The 23,965-nt window shown below is 43.3% G+C and overlaps 1 protein-coding gene across 1 annotated transcript in view; it reads right to left on the reverse strand.

Annotated features, from left to right (window-relative positions):
- Positions 1–23,965, reverse strand: part of Plekhm3 (pleckstrin homology domain containing M3) — a 162,477-nt gene that overhangs the window by 92,259 nt on the left and 46,253 nt on the right. The window contains exon 4 of the mRNA XM_036173200.1: positions 8,635–8,780. Within this exon, the coding sequence (XP_036029093.1) occupies positions 8,635–8,780 (146 nt within the window). The remainder of the gene's footprint in view (positions 1–8,634; positions 8,781–23,965) is intronic.

Below are 23,965 nucleotides of genomic sequence, written 5' to 3' on the forward strand. Positions count from 1 at the left end.
AGTACAAAAGATAAAGGACTCAAAACAAAAACCACACGCAGCCTGCCATCACTAGAGCCATGGAGGCTCACAGGTAGCTTAAGGGAGAGGAATCACCTTTCCTGGGGAACTAAGAGCTAGGTAGGCCTGGAGAAGCAAACGGACACTGGATCTAGCTGTGGAATTATAGGTGGAGACTCATTAGACAGAGTGGACAGGGAAGCAGGAGGAGGGGACAGCAGGCTGACAAAATCACCAAGTCCCCCAGTGTATAGTATTTCGGAAGTGTGGTTACTAGATGTGAGGCTATTATGCACTAATTAAAGGTATGCTTCTTACACACCAACATAAGGTTCAGTAACACCATCTTCTTCTTAAAGTGGAAAGCTCACTAAGTTTACATTTCCTACAAGACTACAAAAGTACACAATTTCTTAAAGTGTGTGCGTGTGTGTGTGTGTGTGTGTGTGTGTGTGTGTGTGTTTATTTACTTCAGAGATATCTGTTGTGCAGTCTGACCTTATGATATCCTGCAGAGAGTGACAAAGTTAAAGGAACTTAATAGACTGAAAATCCAGGTTGCAAAACAGCCCCCAGAGCTGGCCAAGACCTTAAATTGTTTTAGCAATCAGAAACAAGGTACACAGTGCAGGAGCCTCTGTTCTCTCATCTGTGAGGCAAAGACACGAGCAGATAGATACCAGACAGCATGGTGGGCCAGGCCTTCAGGGAAGAACAAAGCAGTCATGGCTGGGTCCTCAGGCACCTCCCAGCTCCAGCTCCATGCAGAAAGACAAAATTGAGTCGTTTCTGAATTCCATGTTGTATTCCCTGTGTTTAAATATCTGCTGCACTTAAATATCTCCCATGAGGGAAAAAAGCCTCATGGTGTTCAGGGAAGTGAAGTACAGTCCACTTGAAACTGTTGCTAAAAAATGATGTATTGTACAATTCAATTAGTCTTCCTGGGTGTACAGAACAGTGTTTATACTGAGTCAGGGCCCCGCTGAATTAGGTTAACAATGCTACCTTTTAGTAGGTGAGCAGAAGGACAAAGGGCACTGGCCAGTCTCCCAGGCCTTAAAAGGCTTCTCTCTTCAGGTGCTACTTAAGCCCAAAAGCAAAAAGGGGGGAAAAAAAAAAGAATGTCTTACAGAGACTGTAAAAGCACGGACTAATAGGACAGACAGCAGCTACTGACAGCAGCCCTCGTGAACTGGAATGACAGAAAAGAAAGAGACAGCTGGCTTCTGGAACATCCAAGGCACTGCCTTCCTCCCACAGAGCACATCATTGACATGGCTGCCTCGGTCCCTGAACACATCCCCAGCTGCTGCAGCCAGCCACTCTGACAACAAGGCTGAGCTCAGGGTCTAGGTCTTCAGAGCCCAGGCTCTGTAGTTTTTAGGAAAATTTGCAATTTGGTATGAAATAAATGCGAATTTTGCAAAACAGCTTTATAATTAATCCCCTCCTGATACCTCAAGCTCTCAGTTTTCCATCCTCTATTGGCAAGATGATTTAACACTCAAGCTCCACTATCATTGGAAAGCATTTTCCAGAAAGAAAACCTTTTAAATGAGTATTAGCTCAAGGGAGAAACTAAACTCTTGTTGACCAAAGGGAAGAAGCCAGTGGTATTCTTGGGTAAAAGTTTCTTTCCTGTTAGTCTAAACATGACATTAATCACATGTTAACACCAGGCGTGTCCCAATAAATAGCTGAGCTACTGTCCTTCAGGCAAAGCAAATGATTAAAAACCAAAAACGCCAAAGTGCTACTTTTTAATTTTTATTTATTATTATCTTGTGAACTATTGGTGGGCTGCGGCAACATTTTCACGTCATGTTTTGCCTGTGAAGGTCAGAGGACAATGTTGAGGACTGGATTCTCTCCTTTCAAGGCTGATTCTAGAGACTGCACTGTGTTCTAACCTAGCCTGGCCTAAAGCACCGGGACAGGAGATATGCACCACTCTGCTGGCCTCACCGCTCTTGTCGTGAGCAAACAGAATGCTCTCTGCCACAGGAACTCAAGGTCATAACTGTGCTTGTGTTTCAATGTCTGAGCTGACTCTGTCTTCACAGCCCTGCGGTCTGAATGACTTATGAGGGAAGAAGGCCAAGTAGAAACATGGCCCCTCCTCCTCACAATAAGGAGAATTGGAGAAGATGGCACAATCAACCTGAAATTAGTTACAAACTAATGATGACCAAATCTGTGACTACACACGTGTTTACAAATGAGCACATGTGATTTGAACACCAAGTGTCATCACTGCAGATCTGAACTCAGCATGTGTTTTGTCACAACAGTAACAACTACCTCTTAATTGCAGAATTATAGGATGTTGCTCAGGTTTGCATAATCCTGGGAGAGGTTTCTGGAATAGTGTTCAGGCGCGGTCACATACAGAACAGCCCTGGGTAAAGAAGTAGTGGGCAAAGGGAATAGATGGTCAACCACAGAGCAAGTGGAAAACCATGCAGTGGCAGCAAGGGCCCTGTTCTTATTAAAGGAGGAAAAGGCTGAAGAAAACACAGAAGGGCATGATCTTAGCGTAACAAGGACAGGTAAAGATAATCTGGTCACTTTTTCTTAATCTGTGTTCCCAGGATTACTAGCCCCACAAAAAATGATTTTTTTTCAGGTGTTAGGAAAATAAATGGAATGCGCAGCACTTTTTCTTTCTTGGTGATCCAAAGAGAAACGTGTTCTCATATTCAAACTGAGACACTAGTAAAGAAAAGCTGCTTGGGTCAGGTCAGGATGTAGCTCAGGAGTAATGACAGGGAGGAGGAAGAAGAGGAGTCAGGGAAGAAGATCACTGTGGAATACTCCTTTACACTGTGTGAATATCTGTCTCTGGGACTGGTTTAATAAAGAAGCTGACTGGCTAATAGCTGGACAGGATAAGGCTAGGAGGAGGGGCAAACAGAGAATGCTGGAAAGAAGAAGGGTAGAGTCGGAGAGGTAGTGAGCAGACATAAGATGGAATGCTGTACTGAGTAAAGGTATCCAAACCACGTGGCAAAGAATCAAAAAAACTATGGGTTTATTGAAAATTTAAGAATTAACTAGTAACAAGCCTGGCTACTGGCTAAGCATTTATAATTAATATTAAGCCTCAGTGTGGTTAATTGGGAGCAGCTCGTGGGACAGAAACTTCCACCTACAAATGGTACCCAAACGTTTGGCACCCACATCCACATAAAACCGGAGAGAGCTTGGGAAGGGGTTCTAGATCACCTGCTTAACTTATCTACTTCTCAAATCTATTTGAGCATAGACAGGACAGTTTTGTTCGGGTCCAGCCCTGTAGAGGCCAGAAGAATGGGAGAAGGGCTGATCTATGCCCCAGTCCTCAACTGGAAGCAGAACATCCTTCTCTAACTCACTGTCCCCTCTTACCAAGCTGTAAATTCATTGGCTCTTTCCGACCCTCACCACAATGGCCTTCCTACAGAGCCCTACTAACAAGTGCTGAACTTGTAAGTGCTGCACAGACTCTACAGTGAATGAATCCATTTTCTGTATTTAATCAAGTCCAGAGACCCCCAAATGACTCATTTATGGTCATGTCGTGGCAGAGCGGAGCTAGGGCTCAGAGCTCTGGACACCTTGCTCTGCGTTCAGTAGTCTGCAGTCACAGTTCCTCCAGCTTTTCAGTACTCTGTCATAACTTATCTGCTCACTGCTCTTTAAAAGTGCTGTTCCCTATCCCTCCTCCACCCCTCTTTTCCATCAGAAGTCAGGTAGGCTGAAAACAGACTATAATGCAATCGGGCGGCACAGGCATGTAGGCTTACATTTGAACTTAACTCTAAAACAATGATGAACATGCAAAAGTATTTCAGTTTCAAAGCCATTTTTGTATTTATGTATTTGTTTAATGTCTTGCCCTCTCCACTGAAATAAAAGCATTGAGGAGGGCAGGAACTGCAGACCCTTTGGGCTACACACTCTTACTTCATACACAGTTTTAACAGTTTGGTTTTATTTCTAAGTTCATAACACATTTAGAGTCAATGATGAATAAAGGGGGAAAGGCTGCTAGAGGCAATGGAGCTTGTCTTGAATGCCTCTCAAGATGGAGAGATAGGCTTGTGTAACATGGAAAACCCCTAGCTAAATGGAATGTGAATATTCAGGCTAGGACACAAAACATTTTTTAAAACACAGCTATGGGGAAATGGTAAGAAAGTTGAGTGTTTTGGTCATGTCTGATTGGGGTGAATAGGGGAAGGGAGGTACCTTCATTAGAAATGGCTACAGAATTTAAGGATAGGGTTTAACTCCTTCTCAATCATGGAGCCCAGTTGAGTCTGTAGCACAGACACCAGAAATGGATGCAATCTTGCTTTTGGAAGTAATTAGGATTATTAATACTCCAGAGGGCAGCCAGGAAATGATTAAGATGGCAATTTCATTCTGTCCTGCAAACCCATTTCTCAATGGGTAGTCAAGCAGTCACGTACTTGCTATTAAGGGCAGTAGGCAGATCTAACAGAATGATGTCTGGATTTAGAAACTGATAGGTCTAAATTGATCCTCACAATTAGGAGCATTAAGTTAATTCGTGGTATCTGAGCAAAGACAGACAGATGCTGGACTAAATGGAATATAGTTCCTCAATGCCAGTGACAGATGATCCAGATAAAATCAGCTGGCTGTGTTCCTGCAGGATAACTGTCCCTGGTCCACTGAGAATGTGGGAAGCAGAGGTCTGACTCATGTGAAGCGTGAATGAAGCGAATGTACCCAATATCTTCAGCGAGCTATCTACTCCCTCAACTCAGGCCTAGCTAACTTGAAGGACCACCACAGCCCCCATTACAGGAAGATCTTGGCTTCGGGACCAGCTGGAGCAGTGGTTTCTGCAGTCTTCACAGCTCGCGGTCCACAGTTGTGCCTGCCTTGGCCGCTTGCTGGCAGGGCCTCCTTTCTGCTCTTGCTTCCCGGGCTACTGTGCATCCTGTTGTCAGGTGTCTCCAGCCCCAGCTCTTAGCAGACCACAGGGCCAGGACTACTGCACTCACATGGTGTGAGCTGACAAAGCTCTGCTCTGAACATATTAACCTAAAGTGAATTCAGCCAGCCTGCCTCCCCAAATCTGTTTTTCTCTCATACACACACGAATAATATATTTATAGTCTCTATTGGGAGTGTCAAGTACAAGATGTACAAGGTAGTGGTCTAGGAAAGGGAGGAAGGAAGGGACTAGGGGAGGAAATAAGGGTCAAATCAGATTTTAGGATTCCCTGGGCCTAGGTGAGAGCAGGAGAAAGCCAAGAGGGGTGGAACAGACTGCCAGCATATGGATTAGAAGGGGCAGATGTGATTTTAATAAAGAGTGCGGATGGATATGGACGAGGGATCCAGGGAGGTGGACAGGGATTAGAGGTCACAAAGGCAACTGTACCTATTCTGCAGACAATTATGGAAGTCTGGCCCTAACTGAACACTTACAACACACTGAACACTATGCTAGGTGCTTGCGTTTAAGAAAGCAGGATCACCATGGCATAGGTCCTATTACTGTCGCTAGTGTAAGATGAAAAAACCAAGTCAAGGATGGAGTAAGAAGTTCACCTGAGCTTGGAAGACAAGAAGCACTATTGGAAGGCGACAACTCGTGCTGTGTGACTACAGCTGAGGCCATGTGGGGCTGAGAGCATGACCTGACATTACAGTTAAGTCTTGGTTCTTGTGTGGCCAGGACACAGGTGGTAGAGGGAATGATCCAGGATGCCGCCGCCTCTGTCTGGCAGTGGAGACCGCGGGCCCATTGGTATAACTATGAATATTTACATCGGTAACCGGTAACCGCAGGCAGCATGCACTTGGTGAGCATGCTTGGGTCTGAGTGCCCATGGGACAGGCTGCGCTCCCAGCCACCAGCAGCCACTCCTGCTAACCAACTGTGTGTCACAGGCTGTGCTAAGCCACACCTCCTGAGCTCGCCTTTACAGAGAAAGTACACAACCAGCAATTATTTAGATAAATAATGAGAATAATAACTTCCATTCAAAAGTGCTTGTCCCACCATGTCTTACACTTTTGGTTGTGAGCCTGGCCTTCAAAGGCTCAGCCATTTCTCTGGCCCTTAGCACACCATTTCTGGTGCTCTTCTTTTTAAACTTAAAAAAATTTAATTATGCCAAGCGGTGGTATAAATTTAACCTTTAATCCCAGCACTTGGGAAGCAGAGGCAGGTGGATCTCAGTGCGTTCGAGGACAGCCTGGGCTACAAAGCAAGTTCCAGGACAGCCAGGGATGTTACACAGAGAAATTCTGCCTCAAAAATAAAAACAGAACATACAAAAAATTTAATTATGTGTTTGTGTGTGTGTGTGTGTGTGTGTGTGTGTGTGTGTGTAAGAATGTGCACATGTGAGTGTAAGTGCCCAAGGAATCCAGAGAAGAGTGTCATATCCCTGGAGCCAGAGTTGCAGACAATTGTAAGTTGTCTGACTTGGGTGCTGGAAACTGAACTCCGGTCTCTGCAAGAATAGTATATGCTCTTAACCACTGAGCCACCTATCTAGCCCTCAAATCTGAGGACAGAATCCCTGAGAGAGCTCAAACCACCGACCTTTTTGTGTTTTTCTTTTAATAACCTACTCCATACAACTGTCAACTACAAATATGTGAGTTACCAAAAGCACAATGCTCACTTGGCATGTACCATGTGCTGGGCACCACTCTCCTTGCTTTACATATTATAGCCATTCAACCTCCTTGGAGGCACTATTATCCTCATCTTATAAACAAGAAAACTAAGACGTCGAGAGTCTAAATAACTCACCCAGGTCACATGTCAGCAGGCAACAAAGCCAAAACTTGAACCCAGGCAGGCTGGGCTCATTTGATACATTAGAAAACTGAGGACCTGGGAAGCTCAAGGAATTTGCCTCCCTCTAACCAAACACACAAGAAGGGGCCGAGGGAGGTTTTGGACAGGTGTCTAGTTAACACCAACCCACCAGAGCTGGTAAAACCACAATGGGGAAAGGAGGAGCTAAGGTTGACAACAGGGGCAGAGGAATAAACCTTCTGTAAGAGGAGTGTGGTTCCTATGGAAGAACGCGGAGGACTACGTGGCAGGCGAGTGGATGGGATTATTTCCCGATCATCCACTTTTCCCTAGTAGCAGGAGGGAGTTCTCAGAGGAACCTGGATGGAAACTTAACCCCTGTAGGATCACAGATATTGAAACCACAAAATCTGGTGCAAATGAAAAGGGTCCCCATGAGCTTCCCATACATCTCAGGCTCCTCTTCTCTCATTCCACAGTTCAACCACTGGCCACCTCCCCTGCTGCTGCCTACAGGATGCCATCCTCACTCTCTCAGCCCCATTATTCCAGCCTTTCTCCTTCCTCCTGGGGAGTTCACATCGGCATAAAAAACACGCTGTTATCTTTTTTCTATTAAAACCTAACTTGACCCCACTTCCCTCTGAGTTACTCCCCTACCTGTCTCTTCCCTTTTGAGTAAAACTTCTCCTATTCTTGTCCTTTCTTTCTTTCTTCCTATTCTACGCTGGGCGCTCTCCAGTCAGACCTCTGCTCCTGCCTCTCCATTCAGTCTGCTCTCATTAGGGTCACTAATTACCTCCACATGACTAGAGCCAATGGTCAGTTCTCAGGGCTCATCTTACTTGACCTATCAGCATCTGTCACAGTTTATCTGGCAGCGCTGTCTTCACACGGCTTGTCAGGCAGCCTGGGCTCCTTCTACCTCACTGCCCACTCACTCCTGGTCTCCTGACACTCTTTGCTGCCCCTCTCCTCTCACTCTTGCGTTGGGATGACCCAACATGTCTCGAGCCTTCCTTCCTCTTCCCCTGCTGACTTGCGCTTCCCAGCTAACAAACACGCTCTTCATACTCCTTGGGTGCCTTCCGTGTCTGCTACTCCTTACTGAGCAAAGCTCTAGCACCTCCCAGCATCTCTCATTAGCCCCCATTCTTTAATAAACAGCAGCTTTCATAAGGATCTGAGGATAACTAAGTGCGCCGTTCTTCTGTGGGCTGCTACCCGGAAGTCCTCATGGCTTCTCCTAGGATTCCAGGTCCAGGGGCTAAATGTGCTTCAAGACTGGCCTTCACCTGAATCAGAGCGCTATTTCACCCCAAGAAACGCTATGGGTCACATATGCCTTCTCCAGAGATCACAGGCATCCTCATATATAGTCTTGATTTCCTCATTTCCCATAAAAATCCTGAGAGAGGCCTCCTACTGTTTAGAATTCTCTTAGCACCCATAGTTAATTACCAAGGCCTATAGGCAAAAACTTAAGATAGACAGACAGATCAAAAGATATACATATGTCTTAAAATTAGGAAATTAGTAAGAACCACAATCAAAAAGCTTTTAAACAGTGAGATGTATAAGAAGTATTAGATTAAACCTGGAGGCACAATTGGACATAATGGCATGTGTCTATCAGCCCTTGGAAGCTGGAGACAGGGGGGCTGTTAGTTTGGGGCCAGGATGAACTACAAAGTGAGACGCTGGGTTTTTTTGTTTGTTTTTTAACGAGACTACCCAATCAAGTCTGTCTCAACAGGTTTATAGTTATCTCTACAATCCACCAACATATATGAACACCCAAATTGCCACCATCAAGAGTCCCCAAGGTTGGCACCTACCTTATATTTTGAAGTGTCCCAGTTGTGAATGACTCGTGCTGGGATGAGAAAGCTGTCGTCCACATGGCAGCTGCCGCAGTAGTACCACCCACTGTAATTGCACACCTTGGCCTTGCCGTTGGAAAGGCCAATGGATCGCTGGCATCCTGTTCAAGGCAAAAGACAGACCACGATTGCTGCTGGACTTTGAGTGCCACAGAACGAGTCTACACAGCCCTCCAGTTAAATGATGTCTGTAGCAGGAGAGAAGCTGCAGAGAACACATGGGCCTATGTGTCCCCTCCTTTCCAGGCCGAGAGTCTAGACCCACTACCTCCCCGCAACCTGCACCCTCATCCTAACTAAACCCTTGTCTCTGGTCTGCTCCACAACTCTGCCTTTATTGTCCCACTTTCCTTCTCAGAAACTACTTTATACTACACACTCGGCTAGGAGCTTCTACTACAGGTTTGTTTGGCTTACACAACATCTCTGAGAAAAGAGACCCCATTTTACTATGAAAAAATGAAACCACGCATGGTGGGCCATGCCTGTAGTCGCAGAACTTGAGGCAAGAATCTTGGGTTCAAGGCCAACCTAGGCTACATGGCAAGTCCCAGAGTTGTAAGCAGTCTGGGCAACGCAGTGAGACCCTGTCTCAGAGCAACAAAACCAAGAGCTATCAACCTAGCTCAGTTCCTGCAGTACTTGCCTAGGAAAAGCAGCTCTGCATTCAACCCCAGAGCTGCAAAAAACTGATTAAAAAACAAACAAACAAACAAAAAACGCCACTTGCATCTGGAGGCATTTCAAAGGCAAAGGGAAGAGGATCAAAAATTAAAGGTCATTGTGGCTATATATCAAGTTTGAGGCTAGCCTGGGTGACATAACACCTTGGCCACAAAAAGAAAATCAAAACTAAACCAAAACAAAAGGAAGGGCAGAGATGGAGAGAGGAAAAGAGGAAGGATTGTGCAATGTTAAATGTGCTAGGTGAGATTACGCTGCAAATAAAAGGTAGAGACTGCATTTGGCTGTAAGTCTGTCTGGTGATGAAATGACCCCCAACTAGGACATACAGCATTTCCTTGTTTGAAAAAAGAAAAATCAGTGTAAAGAATCTGGCATTTGACTGGCTCCACCTCACCTCTGCAGCTCTCCTCCTGTGCCTCTCCTTTGGATATATACTCTATTCTTTCCAGTCCAAGAACTGTCCACATCATCCCCAGGTAAACAGAGTGCACTCACTGCGCCCTCAACACAGCAAACATGTCAGTTCCTACCCAATCCCCTAAGTGCTTGGGACCTCAACAAATCTTGCACACTATTAAGGCCACTAGCTACTGGTAGGTGATTGCTCATGCCCTTTTCATATTCCAGGAGTTGTTTGATTCTGTGAGCACCATCCAGGGACGGTTGGGGGACCTGGCAATAATCATGGCCCTGCCCCAAAGAGACCACGTTTCCTTAGGAGGATCTACCTTCTACTGATACATATGGAAATCCTGTCAGAAAGATCCTATCCCTGGGAGCCCCAAACATGGTCGATGAACACTGTGCAAACAGCACCACTATTCTGAAATGTCTATTTACAACTTTCACTGGAGACCTCCTTCCATGTGGCATTCTTCATGATCGGGTGCCAGAAATACACAGACTAAAGAGATCTGACACAAGCTCGTGATGTAAGGACAAAATTGGTTTACTCTTCCAGCGATGATGATGATGATGATGATGATGATGATGATGATGATGAAGAATAATGTGGCAATCAGTGTTATGATCCATTCCATTAGAAAGAGCTCAAAAAAACATTTATTGAATACAAACTGCCTACCTACAAAGACACACTTAAACTATGAAAATACCACAAAAGCTAACAAAGTTTCCATCACAAATAAAATAGCATTAATAATCATGCCATTTCATGGTACATCCTCTGCAGAGAGAATTAGATCCTCTTGTTTGGAAAAACAAAGGGGACTGAAAGATACCAAATGCATATGCTAGTGGTATATTCTAGTAAGTAGGTCTTCCCATGGTTCTTAAAATTATTATTCTTTCTTAACTACAGAGTAGCAACAAAATCACTCTGAGCCTGTTTTTGAGGCTGGCTGAGGAAAGAGAAATAATGTGCAGAAGATAAGGACCACATGAGCTTCTGTCTGGGGGAAGAGATGCTGTCACAACCCTGGGTGGAAAATGCTGGAATGCTGTTTGCTGCACTCATAGACTGCATGACTCATCTGGCATTTAGCACGTGCCTCCTTGAACTGTGGTGCCTTTTTACGGCCCTCTCCAGCAAGGCAGACAGTAAACTTCTCAGATATATCTCTTACCCTCAGCACTTCACACAGAGTTTAACACATAGTAGACAACTAATAAATGTTTGTGTTGAGACAAGACAAACTAGGTACCCTCTGGCGTGCACACGCGCACACACACACACACACACACACACACACACACACACAAAAGACTGTCATTTCCTATAGTTATTCCAAAAGTAATTCTTTGAACCTGGTCACATGCCTCGTCTTCCATTACTATTCCTGTTAAAATATGCTGCCCATCCTAAAGCCTGAACATTGAACGTGTTTACCTGTGAGCAGAGGACAGACCCAAGCAGGACCTGACACATCCAAGCCCTGAGGATATCTCTGTTTCTGATAATCAGTAGAGAGTCAAAATGAATTAGCACTGAAATGACAGAATAGTGGCAGAGCATGGTCCGTGGAGTCATGGGAGAATTTTGAATGCTGTGAGAAACTCCAAGAAACCAAGACACAAGTTTTGTGACTTCAGTTTCTTCAAAACACAGAATTGTACTTGGAATGGGCTTCCATGCTCCTCCCAGGTGTAGTGGATAGGAGTGAGTTCACTTCAGACTATTCATTACAACTGGCTAGTGTTATTTGTTCATATGCTTCTATGGAAAACCATGTATTTGCCATGTGCTGCTTGTCCACCATGTGTGGCTTGTACTTGTGATTGTACACTTTACTCATGTGACTCTGCTTAACCCTCCGAGTATAAACAGTCTGATGCTCCAAATAAAGTTGGCTATTGTGTGAGGCTCCATTCTCCCAGGTCCCACTGCCTCTAGAGTGGTGGACAGAACAGAATCCAATCCTTCCTAACAGATTAGCAGGTGACTGTGATCTTGCAGAACTTCAGTCAGGAACATCACTATAGTGCAAATTCCCACCAAAAAAAACCTGAAAAAATGAACTAGCTCAATTTGGCTTTTTGATTGTTTGAATTTGGTATATAATAAATACCAGTAGGCATCTCCTGGATACTAATAGGTACTAATGGGCCTACCCATCTGTAATTTTAATGACTTTACTATAATGTTCTTTAACATTTATACAGGCAACATTTAAAATACAAATATGCATAGAAAGCATATAACCTAAAAATGTTTATTATTTCACTGGTGGTGGCGGCGCATGCCTTTAACTCCAGCACTTGGGAGGCAGAGGCCAGTGGATCTCTCTGAGTTTGAGGCCAGCTTGGTTTACACAGTTCCAGGGCAGCCAGGACTATACAGAGAAAGCCTGTTTCAAGGAAAAAAACAATGTTTATTATTTCACTGGGCACAGAGGTCTTAAACGGTATTCCCCTGCATGTGTGACTGAGACAAAGTCAACATGTTCAGAACTCTGCACAGGTTTCTGGGCTAATAAAAAGCGAGGCGGAGGGATGGGAGAACACAGCTCAGGCTCTTCAGGGTCTCAGTGTAGGCATGGGCAGCACTGCGTAGACTGCTACCTCTGGTCCTTGAGTGGAACCATGTTGTCCACTCAGTTCTTAAGTCACTTTGAACCTGTCAACATGCCTAGGGCTACTCTAACATGTGAAGTACAGCAAAGTGCTAATCCAGAGCCAGGCAGCCTAGGTCACTCTTGTCCAGTGCACACTGTGAACCCAACCCAACCAACTCACTAGGCCTGCTTCCTCACGTTAAAATAAACTGGACAGCTGAGACTGGTGGATGGTCAAATTCAGTGAGTATCCAAACTTTCTAGCAATGTCTGTGGCAAATGCAGAGCCCTCCCCAAGACAATTCAGATTTTGCAGAATTGGGGTAGCAACCAGAAATCCGTATTTCTCATGTTCGTCTTCCTTTATTCCTCACTAGGGACTCTGATGGGTAAAGGCTGGGCTGGCTCCTGGTTTCTCTGTGACCTACTTCCAAAGTCCCTTCAAGCTCTAAATGACAGTGCAGAAGATATATTACTCAGTGAAAAATCATAATTTGTTGCATGCCTTTCAAAACTAAGTTTCAGTTCTTAGTAATTTCTAGACATCAGTTATGGAAAAGTACTCTGGGCTTGGTCTAGAAGTGTTTATTCCCCACACTATAGATGAAGCTGGGGATCTGCACACACTCTGTAAGAGCTCTACTACCAGCTACACCCAGAGCATCCTCATTGCTACTAGGAAGCCTCCTATTCAACTGAGAAAGAATTAAAGCTTTTTAGCCCCAACCCAACGCACTTGCCTTTGAAAGAGCACAGTGTGGTTGGGAGGAAGACAAGAGGCTACCGACCTGATATAGACTCATTGTCTTCCAAACAGCACATGTCCTCTGCTTCCAGAAGGAAGCCCTGCTCTGTTGACTGACAGCAAGATTTCCTTTACTATCATACTGCAGGTCATGGACTGAAAGTGTCTGAAGCAGTTTTCCAAGAGGAGGCACAATCTGGGATTTGAATTTATCATTGTGAGGTTTTCAACAGGGGGAAAGAAAGTGTGCTTTCTTAAAAATGACTGTTAAGAAACTTTTCTTCAAGAGTGCCAAAAGTGGACTCTGAAAAGCAACATTATGGGAAAAAACAGAGTTGCAAAGCAGACAGACAATAATTAATTGAAATAACTAATTAGGGCTTATTTACATATATTTTGTGTACTTTCAAACAGATTTTCAACAACATTTCTAAATTCAAGGGCGTCTGTGGAAGGGGACACTCCACATGTTGGATCAAAGCAAGTGCATTCTCCTAGGTTCTTTTTGAAACTCTTCTGAGTGGTTAATTCATAAGAACAAAAAACTATCTCACAAGAGAACTCACTGGCCTTTTTTTTTTTTTTTTCCTTATTGCTTCTCACCCCACTTCACATCTTTAATGAACACATGCTCTGAAGAGCTTAGCTTCCCCTGTGATACACTTTTGGAAACAAATGTCACCATTTAACCAAAACCCTGTTCGCTGCATATACAGTTCGTCTCCCAAACGTCCTTTCACTAAGACCTCCAAAACAATCTGAGGCTTGGAACAGACATTCTGGCATAATTCTCCACAAAGCACGATCTTTCTTCGCACAAAGGCACCTAGTTGGCTTGGCCGGCTGCAGCATGGTGTTATTAAGGCCAAGGTCTTGAGCAGGGGCCAACAACCTTCTTCTTTCTTAATAGCTGTCGACTTCTGCTGCCTACCCCAAACCTGGGAACCCAAGGCCCAACAGGGAGGGGCAGAACTGAGGTTGGTCCATCCCTAGTTGAGTCTATCTCACTGTGGAGGTGCTAGCCACTCCTAGCCACTTCTCATCCTACAACACGAGCTTTTAGATACTTCCATGAGGTCAACCAGTGTTTTCCTTTGTATTTGGCAGGTAGAGATGCTCTAAAGAATAAAAAAAAAATACACAAATAAAAATAAATTTAAAGAATGATGGAAGAAGAGAAGAAAGTGCTTTTATAAAAAAGGGAAGAGAAAAAGTCACATGGTGGTCGTATACATTGTAATCTCAGCACTTGGGAGGTGGAGGCAGGATGATCAGGAGTTCAAGGCTAACCTAGGCTATCTTTTAGAAACCCTCTCTTCTAAAAACAGGAGGGGAAGGTGTGAGACAAGGAGTTTGAGGGAACACATTTTCATTTGCTCTGTAAAAACAGAAAAAAAATACAGCCTAGCTAAGACATCATGGTGTCTGTAATCTCAACACTCTAGTGGCTGAAGCAAGAGGATCATGACTCCAAAGCTAATGTGGGCGTATACAGAAAGACCCAGTCTTTAAGGGGGGGGGGGGGAGGAAAAGGGAAAAGCAGAAGGAAAATCTGATGAGTCTCATAGCCTCTTTTCCAGAGGCACAGGACCGAATGGCGTGTCCATAGCTAAGCTGAGGAACGGGCTCTCCCAGTCCATCCGCTGCATGAACATGCACTATGTAAAATGCTGACCTTGCTGCTCTAAGGCCTGGACTTTACATAGGTTTAGACTCTTGAGACTGCATTTTTTCCAAACAAACAAAGAGACAAACAACAACAAAAAGGAGTTAGTGTTGAATATACACTTTCAAAAGGAAACAGCAGTTTGGCTTATATTTGGCATAAACGGAATGTTCTGCTTATCCAGCCTGGGATTAGCCCAAATATAGTCAGTGTTTAAGTGAAGGGCTGTCTAATATAAGGCACCAGCAATCTTTTCCGTGTAGGGTTGGTATTAAATGAAGCTGAGAAAAAAACAAAAATGGGCCCTAGCCTTATACCCTGGACAGCAGAAAGGGGCAGAGTCTAAATGAAACAGCAGTTATCACTACACCTCAATTAGCATGGTAGAAATGAGGCTATGCAATTCTACTTGCAAAATGGAAGGCTGCAGGGAATAAGGGAATCTGAAAACACCTACTTATAAATCACTGACCCAACCCCCTTCCTATCTCAAATACCCAAATTACGTCTGAGTCTTTGGAATAAGACAGTAACCCACAAAGCAGAAGGGATCTACTTAATCATAAAACAAATTAAGACATTGAACATTTAGATGAAGACGATGGCATATAACATTGAGCATGTACATTTTGTTTGTTATAAGACAAATAATATTTACAAGCATCTCACAACGGAGGAACAAGAGGAGAACTCAGTCTTGTGCCACTATAATTATTTTACTAATATGAAGAAATGGTATGGGGGTTGGCAGAGATTTGGCTGAAATTATACACCATTTTAGGCTGCAAAAGCTCAAAATTATATTCTCCCTAAGGTTTTAAATACTTTGATAGTGAATTCTCTTCCCAAGTAATAAAAACTCCATAGCTAGGTGCTCTCAGAAAACAAAAACAAAAACAAAAACAACAAACAAACAGGCCACTAAACAAAAGTCTCAGCACCAGGCATGGATATCTCCCTTCAGGTTATTAGTCAAAAGCCCCAGATAACCTCCAGAACAACATAGGCTATTACTCTTGGTTGCTCACTATAAAAAACCTAGATGGTAAGGTTCTATAGCTAAAGATATCACACACTTTGGTTGCTGGACATAGAAAAATCAATCTGGAGTGGACTCGGAAATTTCTTCCTTCTGGCTAGCTTTCACAGTGCCACAAGGTACTATGCAGGCTACTGGGAGCGGGGTGGGGGGAGTTGAAGAACATCAATGGTCTTACCCAGTGCCAGATCCTGCATGCTACAATACCCAACTGCAAGCCAAGATGCACCCACGGGTCCAACAGTGGCATGGCTGTTATGGCAGCAGTACCTACCCACTTTCTGACTGGAATTCAGGCACTTACCACAGGAAATTCATGCCTGGCACTTAATACCTGGCCCCAAAATCTATGGCTAGGGAGGCCATAGGCCCTACAGGGAAACCTACTATTGTTGTTGTGCCAATTGCTCGTGTTGTCAATCTGCCTTCTAAATATTTATGCTTCTACCCTCAGACTAGTGTTGCTCTCAGCCTTGGTCAGAGAAACTTCTTTTTGCAGTGGACAACAGCTAGTGCGAAGACTCGAAAACGGGTCAGAAAGCTAAGAATAAGTGCACTGGGTGTTCAGCCCTCAAGGGAACATCTATATCAGCTGTGCGCCCACCCGCGAGGCTCAGGAAACAGCACGGAAAAGGGGGCGGAGAGGACGAGGAGGGGGGCTGTGAACCGCGGTGCTCTGGACATGACATGCATTGCATTCATGAACTCACAGTAGCTGAGAATAAATAAATAAGACCTGCACAGCATCAAGTCTGTCAGCATTCCAGGATGGGTCAGGGAGGAGCTCACAAAGCCCCAATCATTGCTGACATGTTTTTTTTTTTGTTTTTTGTTTTTTTTGGCAGTTGATGGTTGTTTGGGAAAAAGAGTCAATCTTCTTCATGGGTCAGGCTCTAGTAGATGGCCATGTACCCATGCACAGGCAGCATTAGTGGTGGCTATGATCAAGATACCTTGTATGTATGTATGTATGTATAAAACTGTCAATGAATAGTTGAAAATATTTTAAAAAGAAAAAATGAGCCAGACAGTGGTGGGGACCACCTTTAATCCCAGCACTCAGAGGCAAGCAGATCTCTATGAGTTCAAGGCCAGCCTGGTCTACAGAGTAAGTTCCAGGACAGCCAGAGCTACTATACAGAGAAATCTTGTCTCGAAAAACAAAACAACAACAACAAAAAAAATGACCTTTATAGCTGGAAGAGACCCTACACACTTAAATATAATCCTGAAACATACTGGTTATTTCCAAACCTATCCTGAAGTCACTTCTGTTTATTACAGAATAATTGTTTACTGGTGAATTTCATTGTATGTTCACCTACGAAGTTTACAGTGCTGAGAGATTATATATGTGAAAATGTCACTGCCTGTTGGCGGGAATTTGGCTCATAAAGTTCTGCTGTGCAGTCTGAGGGCTGGCACACGTTCAAAAGCATGAATTAGGCTAGGAAGCAAACTGTCCCTGCCATGGCTGAGACACTTAGGTTAACTTGAGTTGGCACTTGCAGAATGGACTGCAGCTGTTGCAAGCACAGTTACGTCCTTAAGAAAGTAACAGAAGGGAATGACGCCTCTCGGGGGAGACAGGTGTACTGAACCAGGAGTTTTCCCTTCACTACAGCCACATGCAAATGTCGTGCCTGTGAAGTACCGGCACTGTGCCTTGATGCAATGAGAGTTCGGTGCCCATCATCTCTAGAGGCAGAACAGTGGCAGCTGCGGAGACTGGAACCAGCAGACAGCAACTGTCAGGATAGAGGCTACCTACAAAGAAAGCATCATTGTGGATGACTTGATTCTACCTGCAGAATTAAGGCAACCAAAGAAATGCAACCCTGGATTTTTTTTTTCTTTCTAGTCTGAATAGGATTAAAAACTTCAAGTAAACTGTAAGCTGTTAGGTGAGGCTTTTGTTTGGTTTGGGTTTTCTTGTCGTGTGGGTGCGTTATTTGTACTGAATAGTTAAAATCTAAGGCATCTTTGATGTGCAATATGTTGGCCGTATTAATAGTACTAAAGGTAGTATATTTAAGAAATGAAGGGAATAGCACATGTCAGGTGGTTTCTGCTGACTGAAAATACAAGCTTACTAAACACTACAGTACTTGACCAATCTCATGGAATGTTGTTATGAAGGCTATAAACGTGGGCTGGAAAGACGGCTCAGCAGTTAGTGCACTTGTTTGCTCTTGCAGGGAACTTGGGTTTGATTCCAGCACCCATGTGATGATTCCCAACCATTCACAACTCCAGTTCTACATCATCTGATGCCGCCTTCTAACCACAACAGGCACCAAGAACACATGCGGTGCACAAACATACATGCAAATAAACACTACCGTATAGTTTCTAAAAATCTAATTTAAATTTTTTTTAATTATAAATTTGTGAGAGAAATTAATAAATACTGAGTCAATGCCAATTCATGGGAAGTGTCAGGATTTATTGGTCTTTCAGGTTAAATAATGATTGAGAACCTAAAGTCAATATTTAGTCAAAATTTATCTTGAAAGGCAATAAATCTTGATTTTTGCTAAGGAGAATAAGTAAATAATGTGCACCATTCTAGAGATACTGACTGCTTTTCATCTACAAAATATCTACCTTGAGTTGTAAAGAGAATTATCTACAAGAGATTTTCACTTCTAAAAGATATGATTTGAATCATCACGTTACTTTTAATTTTTCTTACAAGACACTTCAATGGCAGTGTTTATATTAGTGTAAGATGGAAAGTTTCATAATGAAATGTTATAACTTCAGCTCCCAGTGTATTTAAGTCAGTCCAAATGTAGTAATTTTTCCATCCTGTTTTCCTCTTAAAGTCAATGACTTGACTTTCTCGTTTACTTCTGTGTGTTGGATTCTGAGGAAAAGTCCTGTCAGTAAAGACTTATGTCAGAAAAATCAGAGCATGTTTAGGAACCGCTGTATTCCAGTTATCTGAGTGACACTGTGAGGTGTCACTGTAAGGTGGCTTGGACAAGAGCTCGGAATAAGAGGCTGGGCAGAGGAACAGGGTAGCATTCTGAGCTTTGAGAGGATACACTGCTAAGGAAGAAGTGGAAGGGGAGAGAACCAGTTGAGCCCTGACTTGCCTGGGTCTTGTCTTGGGGACGGAATTAGGAGAGGGCCTGCAGCCTGATGTGGAGGTACTGTCAAAATGGGTCTGTCGAAATGCCCAGGATGGTCTGAGCCCACAACTTCTGCAAGGACCCCTACAGTCAGAACAACAGGCAGTTGGGAGAGAAAACGATGTTGCTCAGGTCAGGCCTCTAAACAAAGCATTACTAGGCCCAAATGACAGACACATCACTGTTAAAAACAGGAGAGCAAGAATATCAGAATATTAATCACTTTCTGTGCCAGTGACAGCTCTAAGTTCTACTAGGGAATGGGAAAAGCCCTTCCTTCTACAAAGGAAATGATTTCTTACCCAAAGGAAATGATTCAAGCTGCTTGGTAAGAGAAGTGTCATGGAAAAGAGGCCTTGTCCATGCTGCACTCGGGCTTCTCAACAGCCTGCTTGTAACTTCGGGGCTTTCTCTTTACGGACGAACCCTTTTGGTGAATCACTTGCCCACTAAGAACCCTCACTTGAAGGCTACTGGCCACAGGGGTTAATGCTGCTTTATTAGCACAGCTTACCTCCTTCCATCTTCCATCGGTTCTGCACACTGAGTCTGAAGTCCTGTGATCTGGCACAGGAGGTCAGCCTCAGTATGACGTCAAAAGGCAAAGAAAGGCTCAGATGGGCTATTTAGAGCTGGGGAAGGATGTGTATTAAATAAGCTGCCTCACTGGAATGCTCCTCCGAAATCAAGCTGGGCCTGAGAAAAGAAGTAACAGTAACGCTGACTCTCTCTAAACTCAGGATCATTTGACAGTTTTCATTTGGGGAATATTATTAGAGTATTTTTTTTTATCGTAATCACTCAAATCTCCTAAAAGATCCTGTGATTCACCTTACCTTACCCCCAGCCCTGCTCCAAACACTTTGTCTTGCGAAGAATCCAATGTATGCTCCAATTATGTTCTTCTCGCAGCACCTTCTGCTGGCATTTAACATTCTGTTCAATCACACCAGCTCTCCCTATGTGACCCCCAATTACATCTCTGTCAGGATTGGTCTCAAAGGTCAACAACCTTCCAGTAGCTTAGAAGTTGCTATCTTTTTGGTTTATCTGAGAAACAACGGGTCTCTCCTTACTCTGTTTCTGGACCTAATTTTTTCTTCCAGCTTGGATTTCCAAGTCTCTACTTGCATTAGCTCGCAGTCTGGAGCTTAATCACACACTGTGTTGCACCATGCACGGTCCCCTCTGACTTCCCCTCCCATCACTCCCTGTTCTTAACACACGCTTCTCTTCCCTTATGTTGCATGAGGTCTCATCTCTTTGAACTTTGCGGTATCTTTAAAACACAATCTTCCTTCTTTTCCCCTGACAGCATCTCTTAGAGTAATGCCTACTTGAGCTATTTCAGTAATGACAACAATTTGGCCAAATTAAAGTCATGAGAGTGGACCCAAGGAGTAGCAGGAGCAGTCTCCAAATGGAAAAAGATGACTTTCATCAGGCTGCTGTGAAGCCATGCTTGGATTTCATTTCCATCCCACACCAAATTCCATATGTGCCATGAAATTTAGAAACGGCATCGCCTCACTTCTTTCCTTTATTCCTTTGTTTTATGACTTTTCAGGTTTTCCTGATTCTCTTAAAATACACCTGTGACCATGTCCAAAGCTAATCTTTTAACTAAACGCTTGGTATTTGAAGGCAGGCTGTTTGTATCCTTTAATTTAGACAACATAGGCCAAATTAAAAACTGCCTACAAGTAGAAATTCCTATTTTCTGGTCCTCATCTTGCCACTAAAAGGGACTTCTTAGCATAATAGTCTCTGATTCTCTCTCAGCCCCTTATCAGACCTCTTTGCAGATGGAGAAATGAGTTATCTAACTGGTGAGTTTAGTCTTTAAATTTGTATATGTGCTACATGTAAATTTTTTATATGCTACAGAGTGAGGTCCAGGAAAGGCTCCAGAACATTATATAGCTAGGCCAGTACTTTCTCTGTGTGCATTCAATTAATTTGGAAATTTCATTAAAAAAAAAATCCTCAGGAGTTCTGACTTCAACAGGTCATAGAATGGGTCCAGACATTTCTTCCCACATCACACACACGAGGCATCCTTTGATAGATCTTGGGGTAGGTAGTGTAGCTGGAGTTTTGGTAGATCCTTGATAGACACCTTGGGGCACAAAGGTCTTCCCTTCCAAAAAGTGAAACACAAAGTCACAGGCCCACGACAGAGATCCATGAGTAGACAAGGAGGCTTGTGAGATAATGTTCAGTTCTACCTGGGACATTAGAAGGAGGAGGAGCAGAAGCAGAGATGGTCAAGAAAGACTTGGAAAACATGAACATTTAAGATATACAGAGGGTTTCAACAAAGAAAATACACTATAGATTATATCCACAGCCATAACCAACAGACCCCCACAGCAGCCACCACCTTAGGGTTTACTGCTTTGTAAACATGCCCAAGTTTTCATCCAAAACAAGAGAAGGACCTTGGTGTTCTTTGGGTTTCTTATTGATTTGATTTAATTAAAATATTTTCAGCGTTTGCATTTATCAATGTGTGAAGACATGTAGGCAAAAAGTCTCATTTTTCCTACTACAAAATTAACTTTTAGGTTACTCCCATAGCAATTTCTAGGACTGTATATAGTCCATATTTCTCAAATAAGTGAATAATTAGTTTTTAAAAGTGATACAAGAAAAAATTGGTACTGCTATATTATATTATCTTATCTATAGATACATTAAAAATGTCAAGTTTGGGGGTAATCCTTGGATACTTGGGAGGCCCAAGGAAGGAGGATCACAAGTTCAAGGCTAGCCTGGGCTATATAAAAAGATCTTAAGTTGAAAAAATAAAGAAATCAAATTTTCACATAAGTGTATTTCTGCCTTAGACAGATTTTAGAAAGCTTCTTAAGTAAGAACTCTTACTCTTAGGGGTCCATGGGAAGCTTAGAAGGTTAAAGATCCTAGGTAGGAATTAAGAAGAATCTTGACCTACCCAGTCTATCCTAAAATCACACCTAGACCAATTTCTCTCCCAGGGAAAGGTCAGTAAATAGAAACTTTTAACTCAATGTGGAGTCCAATCATGCAGTAATACTTTCTTCAGAAGTTTAACCAGAAATGAGCACGTGATAAGAACAATGTTAGCCAAAAAGGAAGCTACAAAAAGGGACAAGAACTTTCCAGACCAAAGTATAGCAACAAAGACTCGGAGAAATGAACGGCTTAAAAAAAAAAAAAAAAAAAGGCCCAGTGATGCCTATGAAGTTCAGGAAGGTCTATCAAAAGAGCCCTGTCTTCTGAAATTCAAAATGATCTTTTTCTTCTGAAACATATCAAAGAGATATATGTGACTTCTATGATGAAAATACTAGGAATAAATCAAAAAGGCAAATTTATAGCCTATAAAAATCAAACGGCCTACTTACATAAAGTGATCAAATCTCTTTGAATTTCAGGATATGAAATAGTTTAAAATATAAATTATATAACATTGTTCTTCACAGACTCACGTTACTGTTTCAGTGTGTGTCCATATTCCTGTTACCCATATATTTTTATTTAAGATTTTTTTCCCTAGACCTAGAAACTTACGCTCTAAGAAGGGTAGAAAGGAGAGTAATTTATACAATGATAGACATCAGAGCCAGGAAAAGGGTTCCCATCGTCCATCCTGCCAGTCAGTTGACATTCCTGCTAGCATAGCTTCTCTTCACCAAAGGGAAAAAGGTACTACTGAATGAGACTGAATCAGAAGACATTAATCTCATCTTCTCTAAACCAGAGACATTCAAAACAAATTACCGGATGAGAGAAAAAAGGGTCCATGTAGAGGAAGAACATCCCAGGTGGGTGGAAAGAAAACTAAAGACCTCAATTCAACTGTTCACAAAATAGGGCTGTCTTGTTCTCTGAACACCAAGCACAGGGCTCAGAACTTAGTAGGGGCTCAATAAACACTTGCAGGAGCCCTAAATTAGTTTCTCTGCCTTGCAGATGGGAAAACTCTCAGACAATCTAAGTATTTTTTTTTAAATTATTTTAATTTTAATTTATATGTGTGGTATTATGTTGCATGTATGTCTGTGTACCACTTGTGTGCCTGGTGCCCACAGAGTTCATACGCAAAAGTACAGACCACTGTGAGCTGCCTTGTGGGTGCTGGGAATTGAACCCAGGTCCCCTGGAGGAGCAGCAGTACTCTTAACCTCTGAGCCATCATCTCTCCAGCCTTCAATCTAAGCATCTTGACATCTGAAATGTACGGTTTGCTAGTCCCACTGGACAGGCCTCTCTGCTCCTTCTCTGCCTACCCGCTTGAGGTAGTTGTGTTACATTAGTCAAATGGGGTTACACTAAGCACACCTATTTTGTAAGTGGCAGCTTTCACATAAGTGACACTCCCGTTATGTCCTCCCTCATCTAAGTCTCACGTGTCCACCATGATTTTAGTGCCTTCACCGTCTTCCGTACCAACTGACGTAAGTGTTTATTCTTAAAGAGCAACATCTGTAACTGAAAATTCCAGATGTGGTCTGGCCAGGACAGAGGACATTAAGGATATCTCTTTTAAAAAAAATTTTATTTTGTATGTGTCCACTCATGTGTGTGTGGGTGGGGGGGACTTTGGGGGAGGGCTGTGAGCTACAGTGCACATGTGGAGGTAATCTACTCTCTCCTTTCACCATGTGCCTCACGAGATCCAGAAGTGGACAGGCTTGGCAGCAGGTGCCTTGACCAGCTGAACTGTCTCAGCAGCCAGGTCTCTCTTCTTTGAGGACCTGTTTTGTAAATGCTTTGGATGGAGCCGAAGCAGACCCGAGGCTGGCTTCCAGCTGCCTCGTTTGGATGCCCACATGGACGGCAGTCAGTCACTCTTCTGAACAGGAATCCAGGGCTAGGGACCCATCACTCACATCTCATCTCCCTTGTCTGTAGACATCTGTCCAGCTTGACTTGCTCAGTTCTGTCATTCTCCAGCTTAGTGGTCCAGCTCAGTTTTGTAATAGCTGTAACTTTGGTGAGAACACTTATGTA

This window comes from Onychomys torridus, chromosome 23, assembly GCF_903995425.1.
Source record: "Onychomys torridus chromosome 23, mOncTor1.1, whole genome shotgun sequence".
In the NCBI taxonomy this organism is placed as follows: Eukaryota; Metazoa; Chordata; class Mammalia; order Rodentia; family Cricetidae; genus Onychomys; species Onychomys torridus.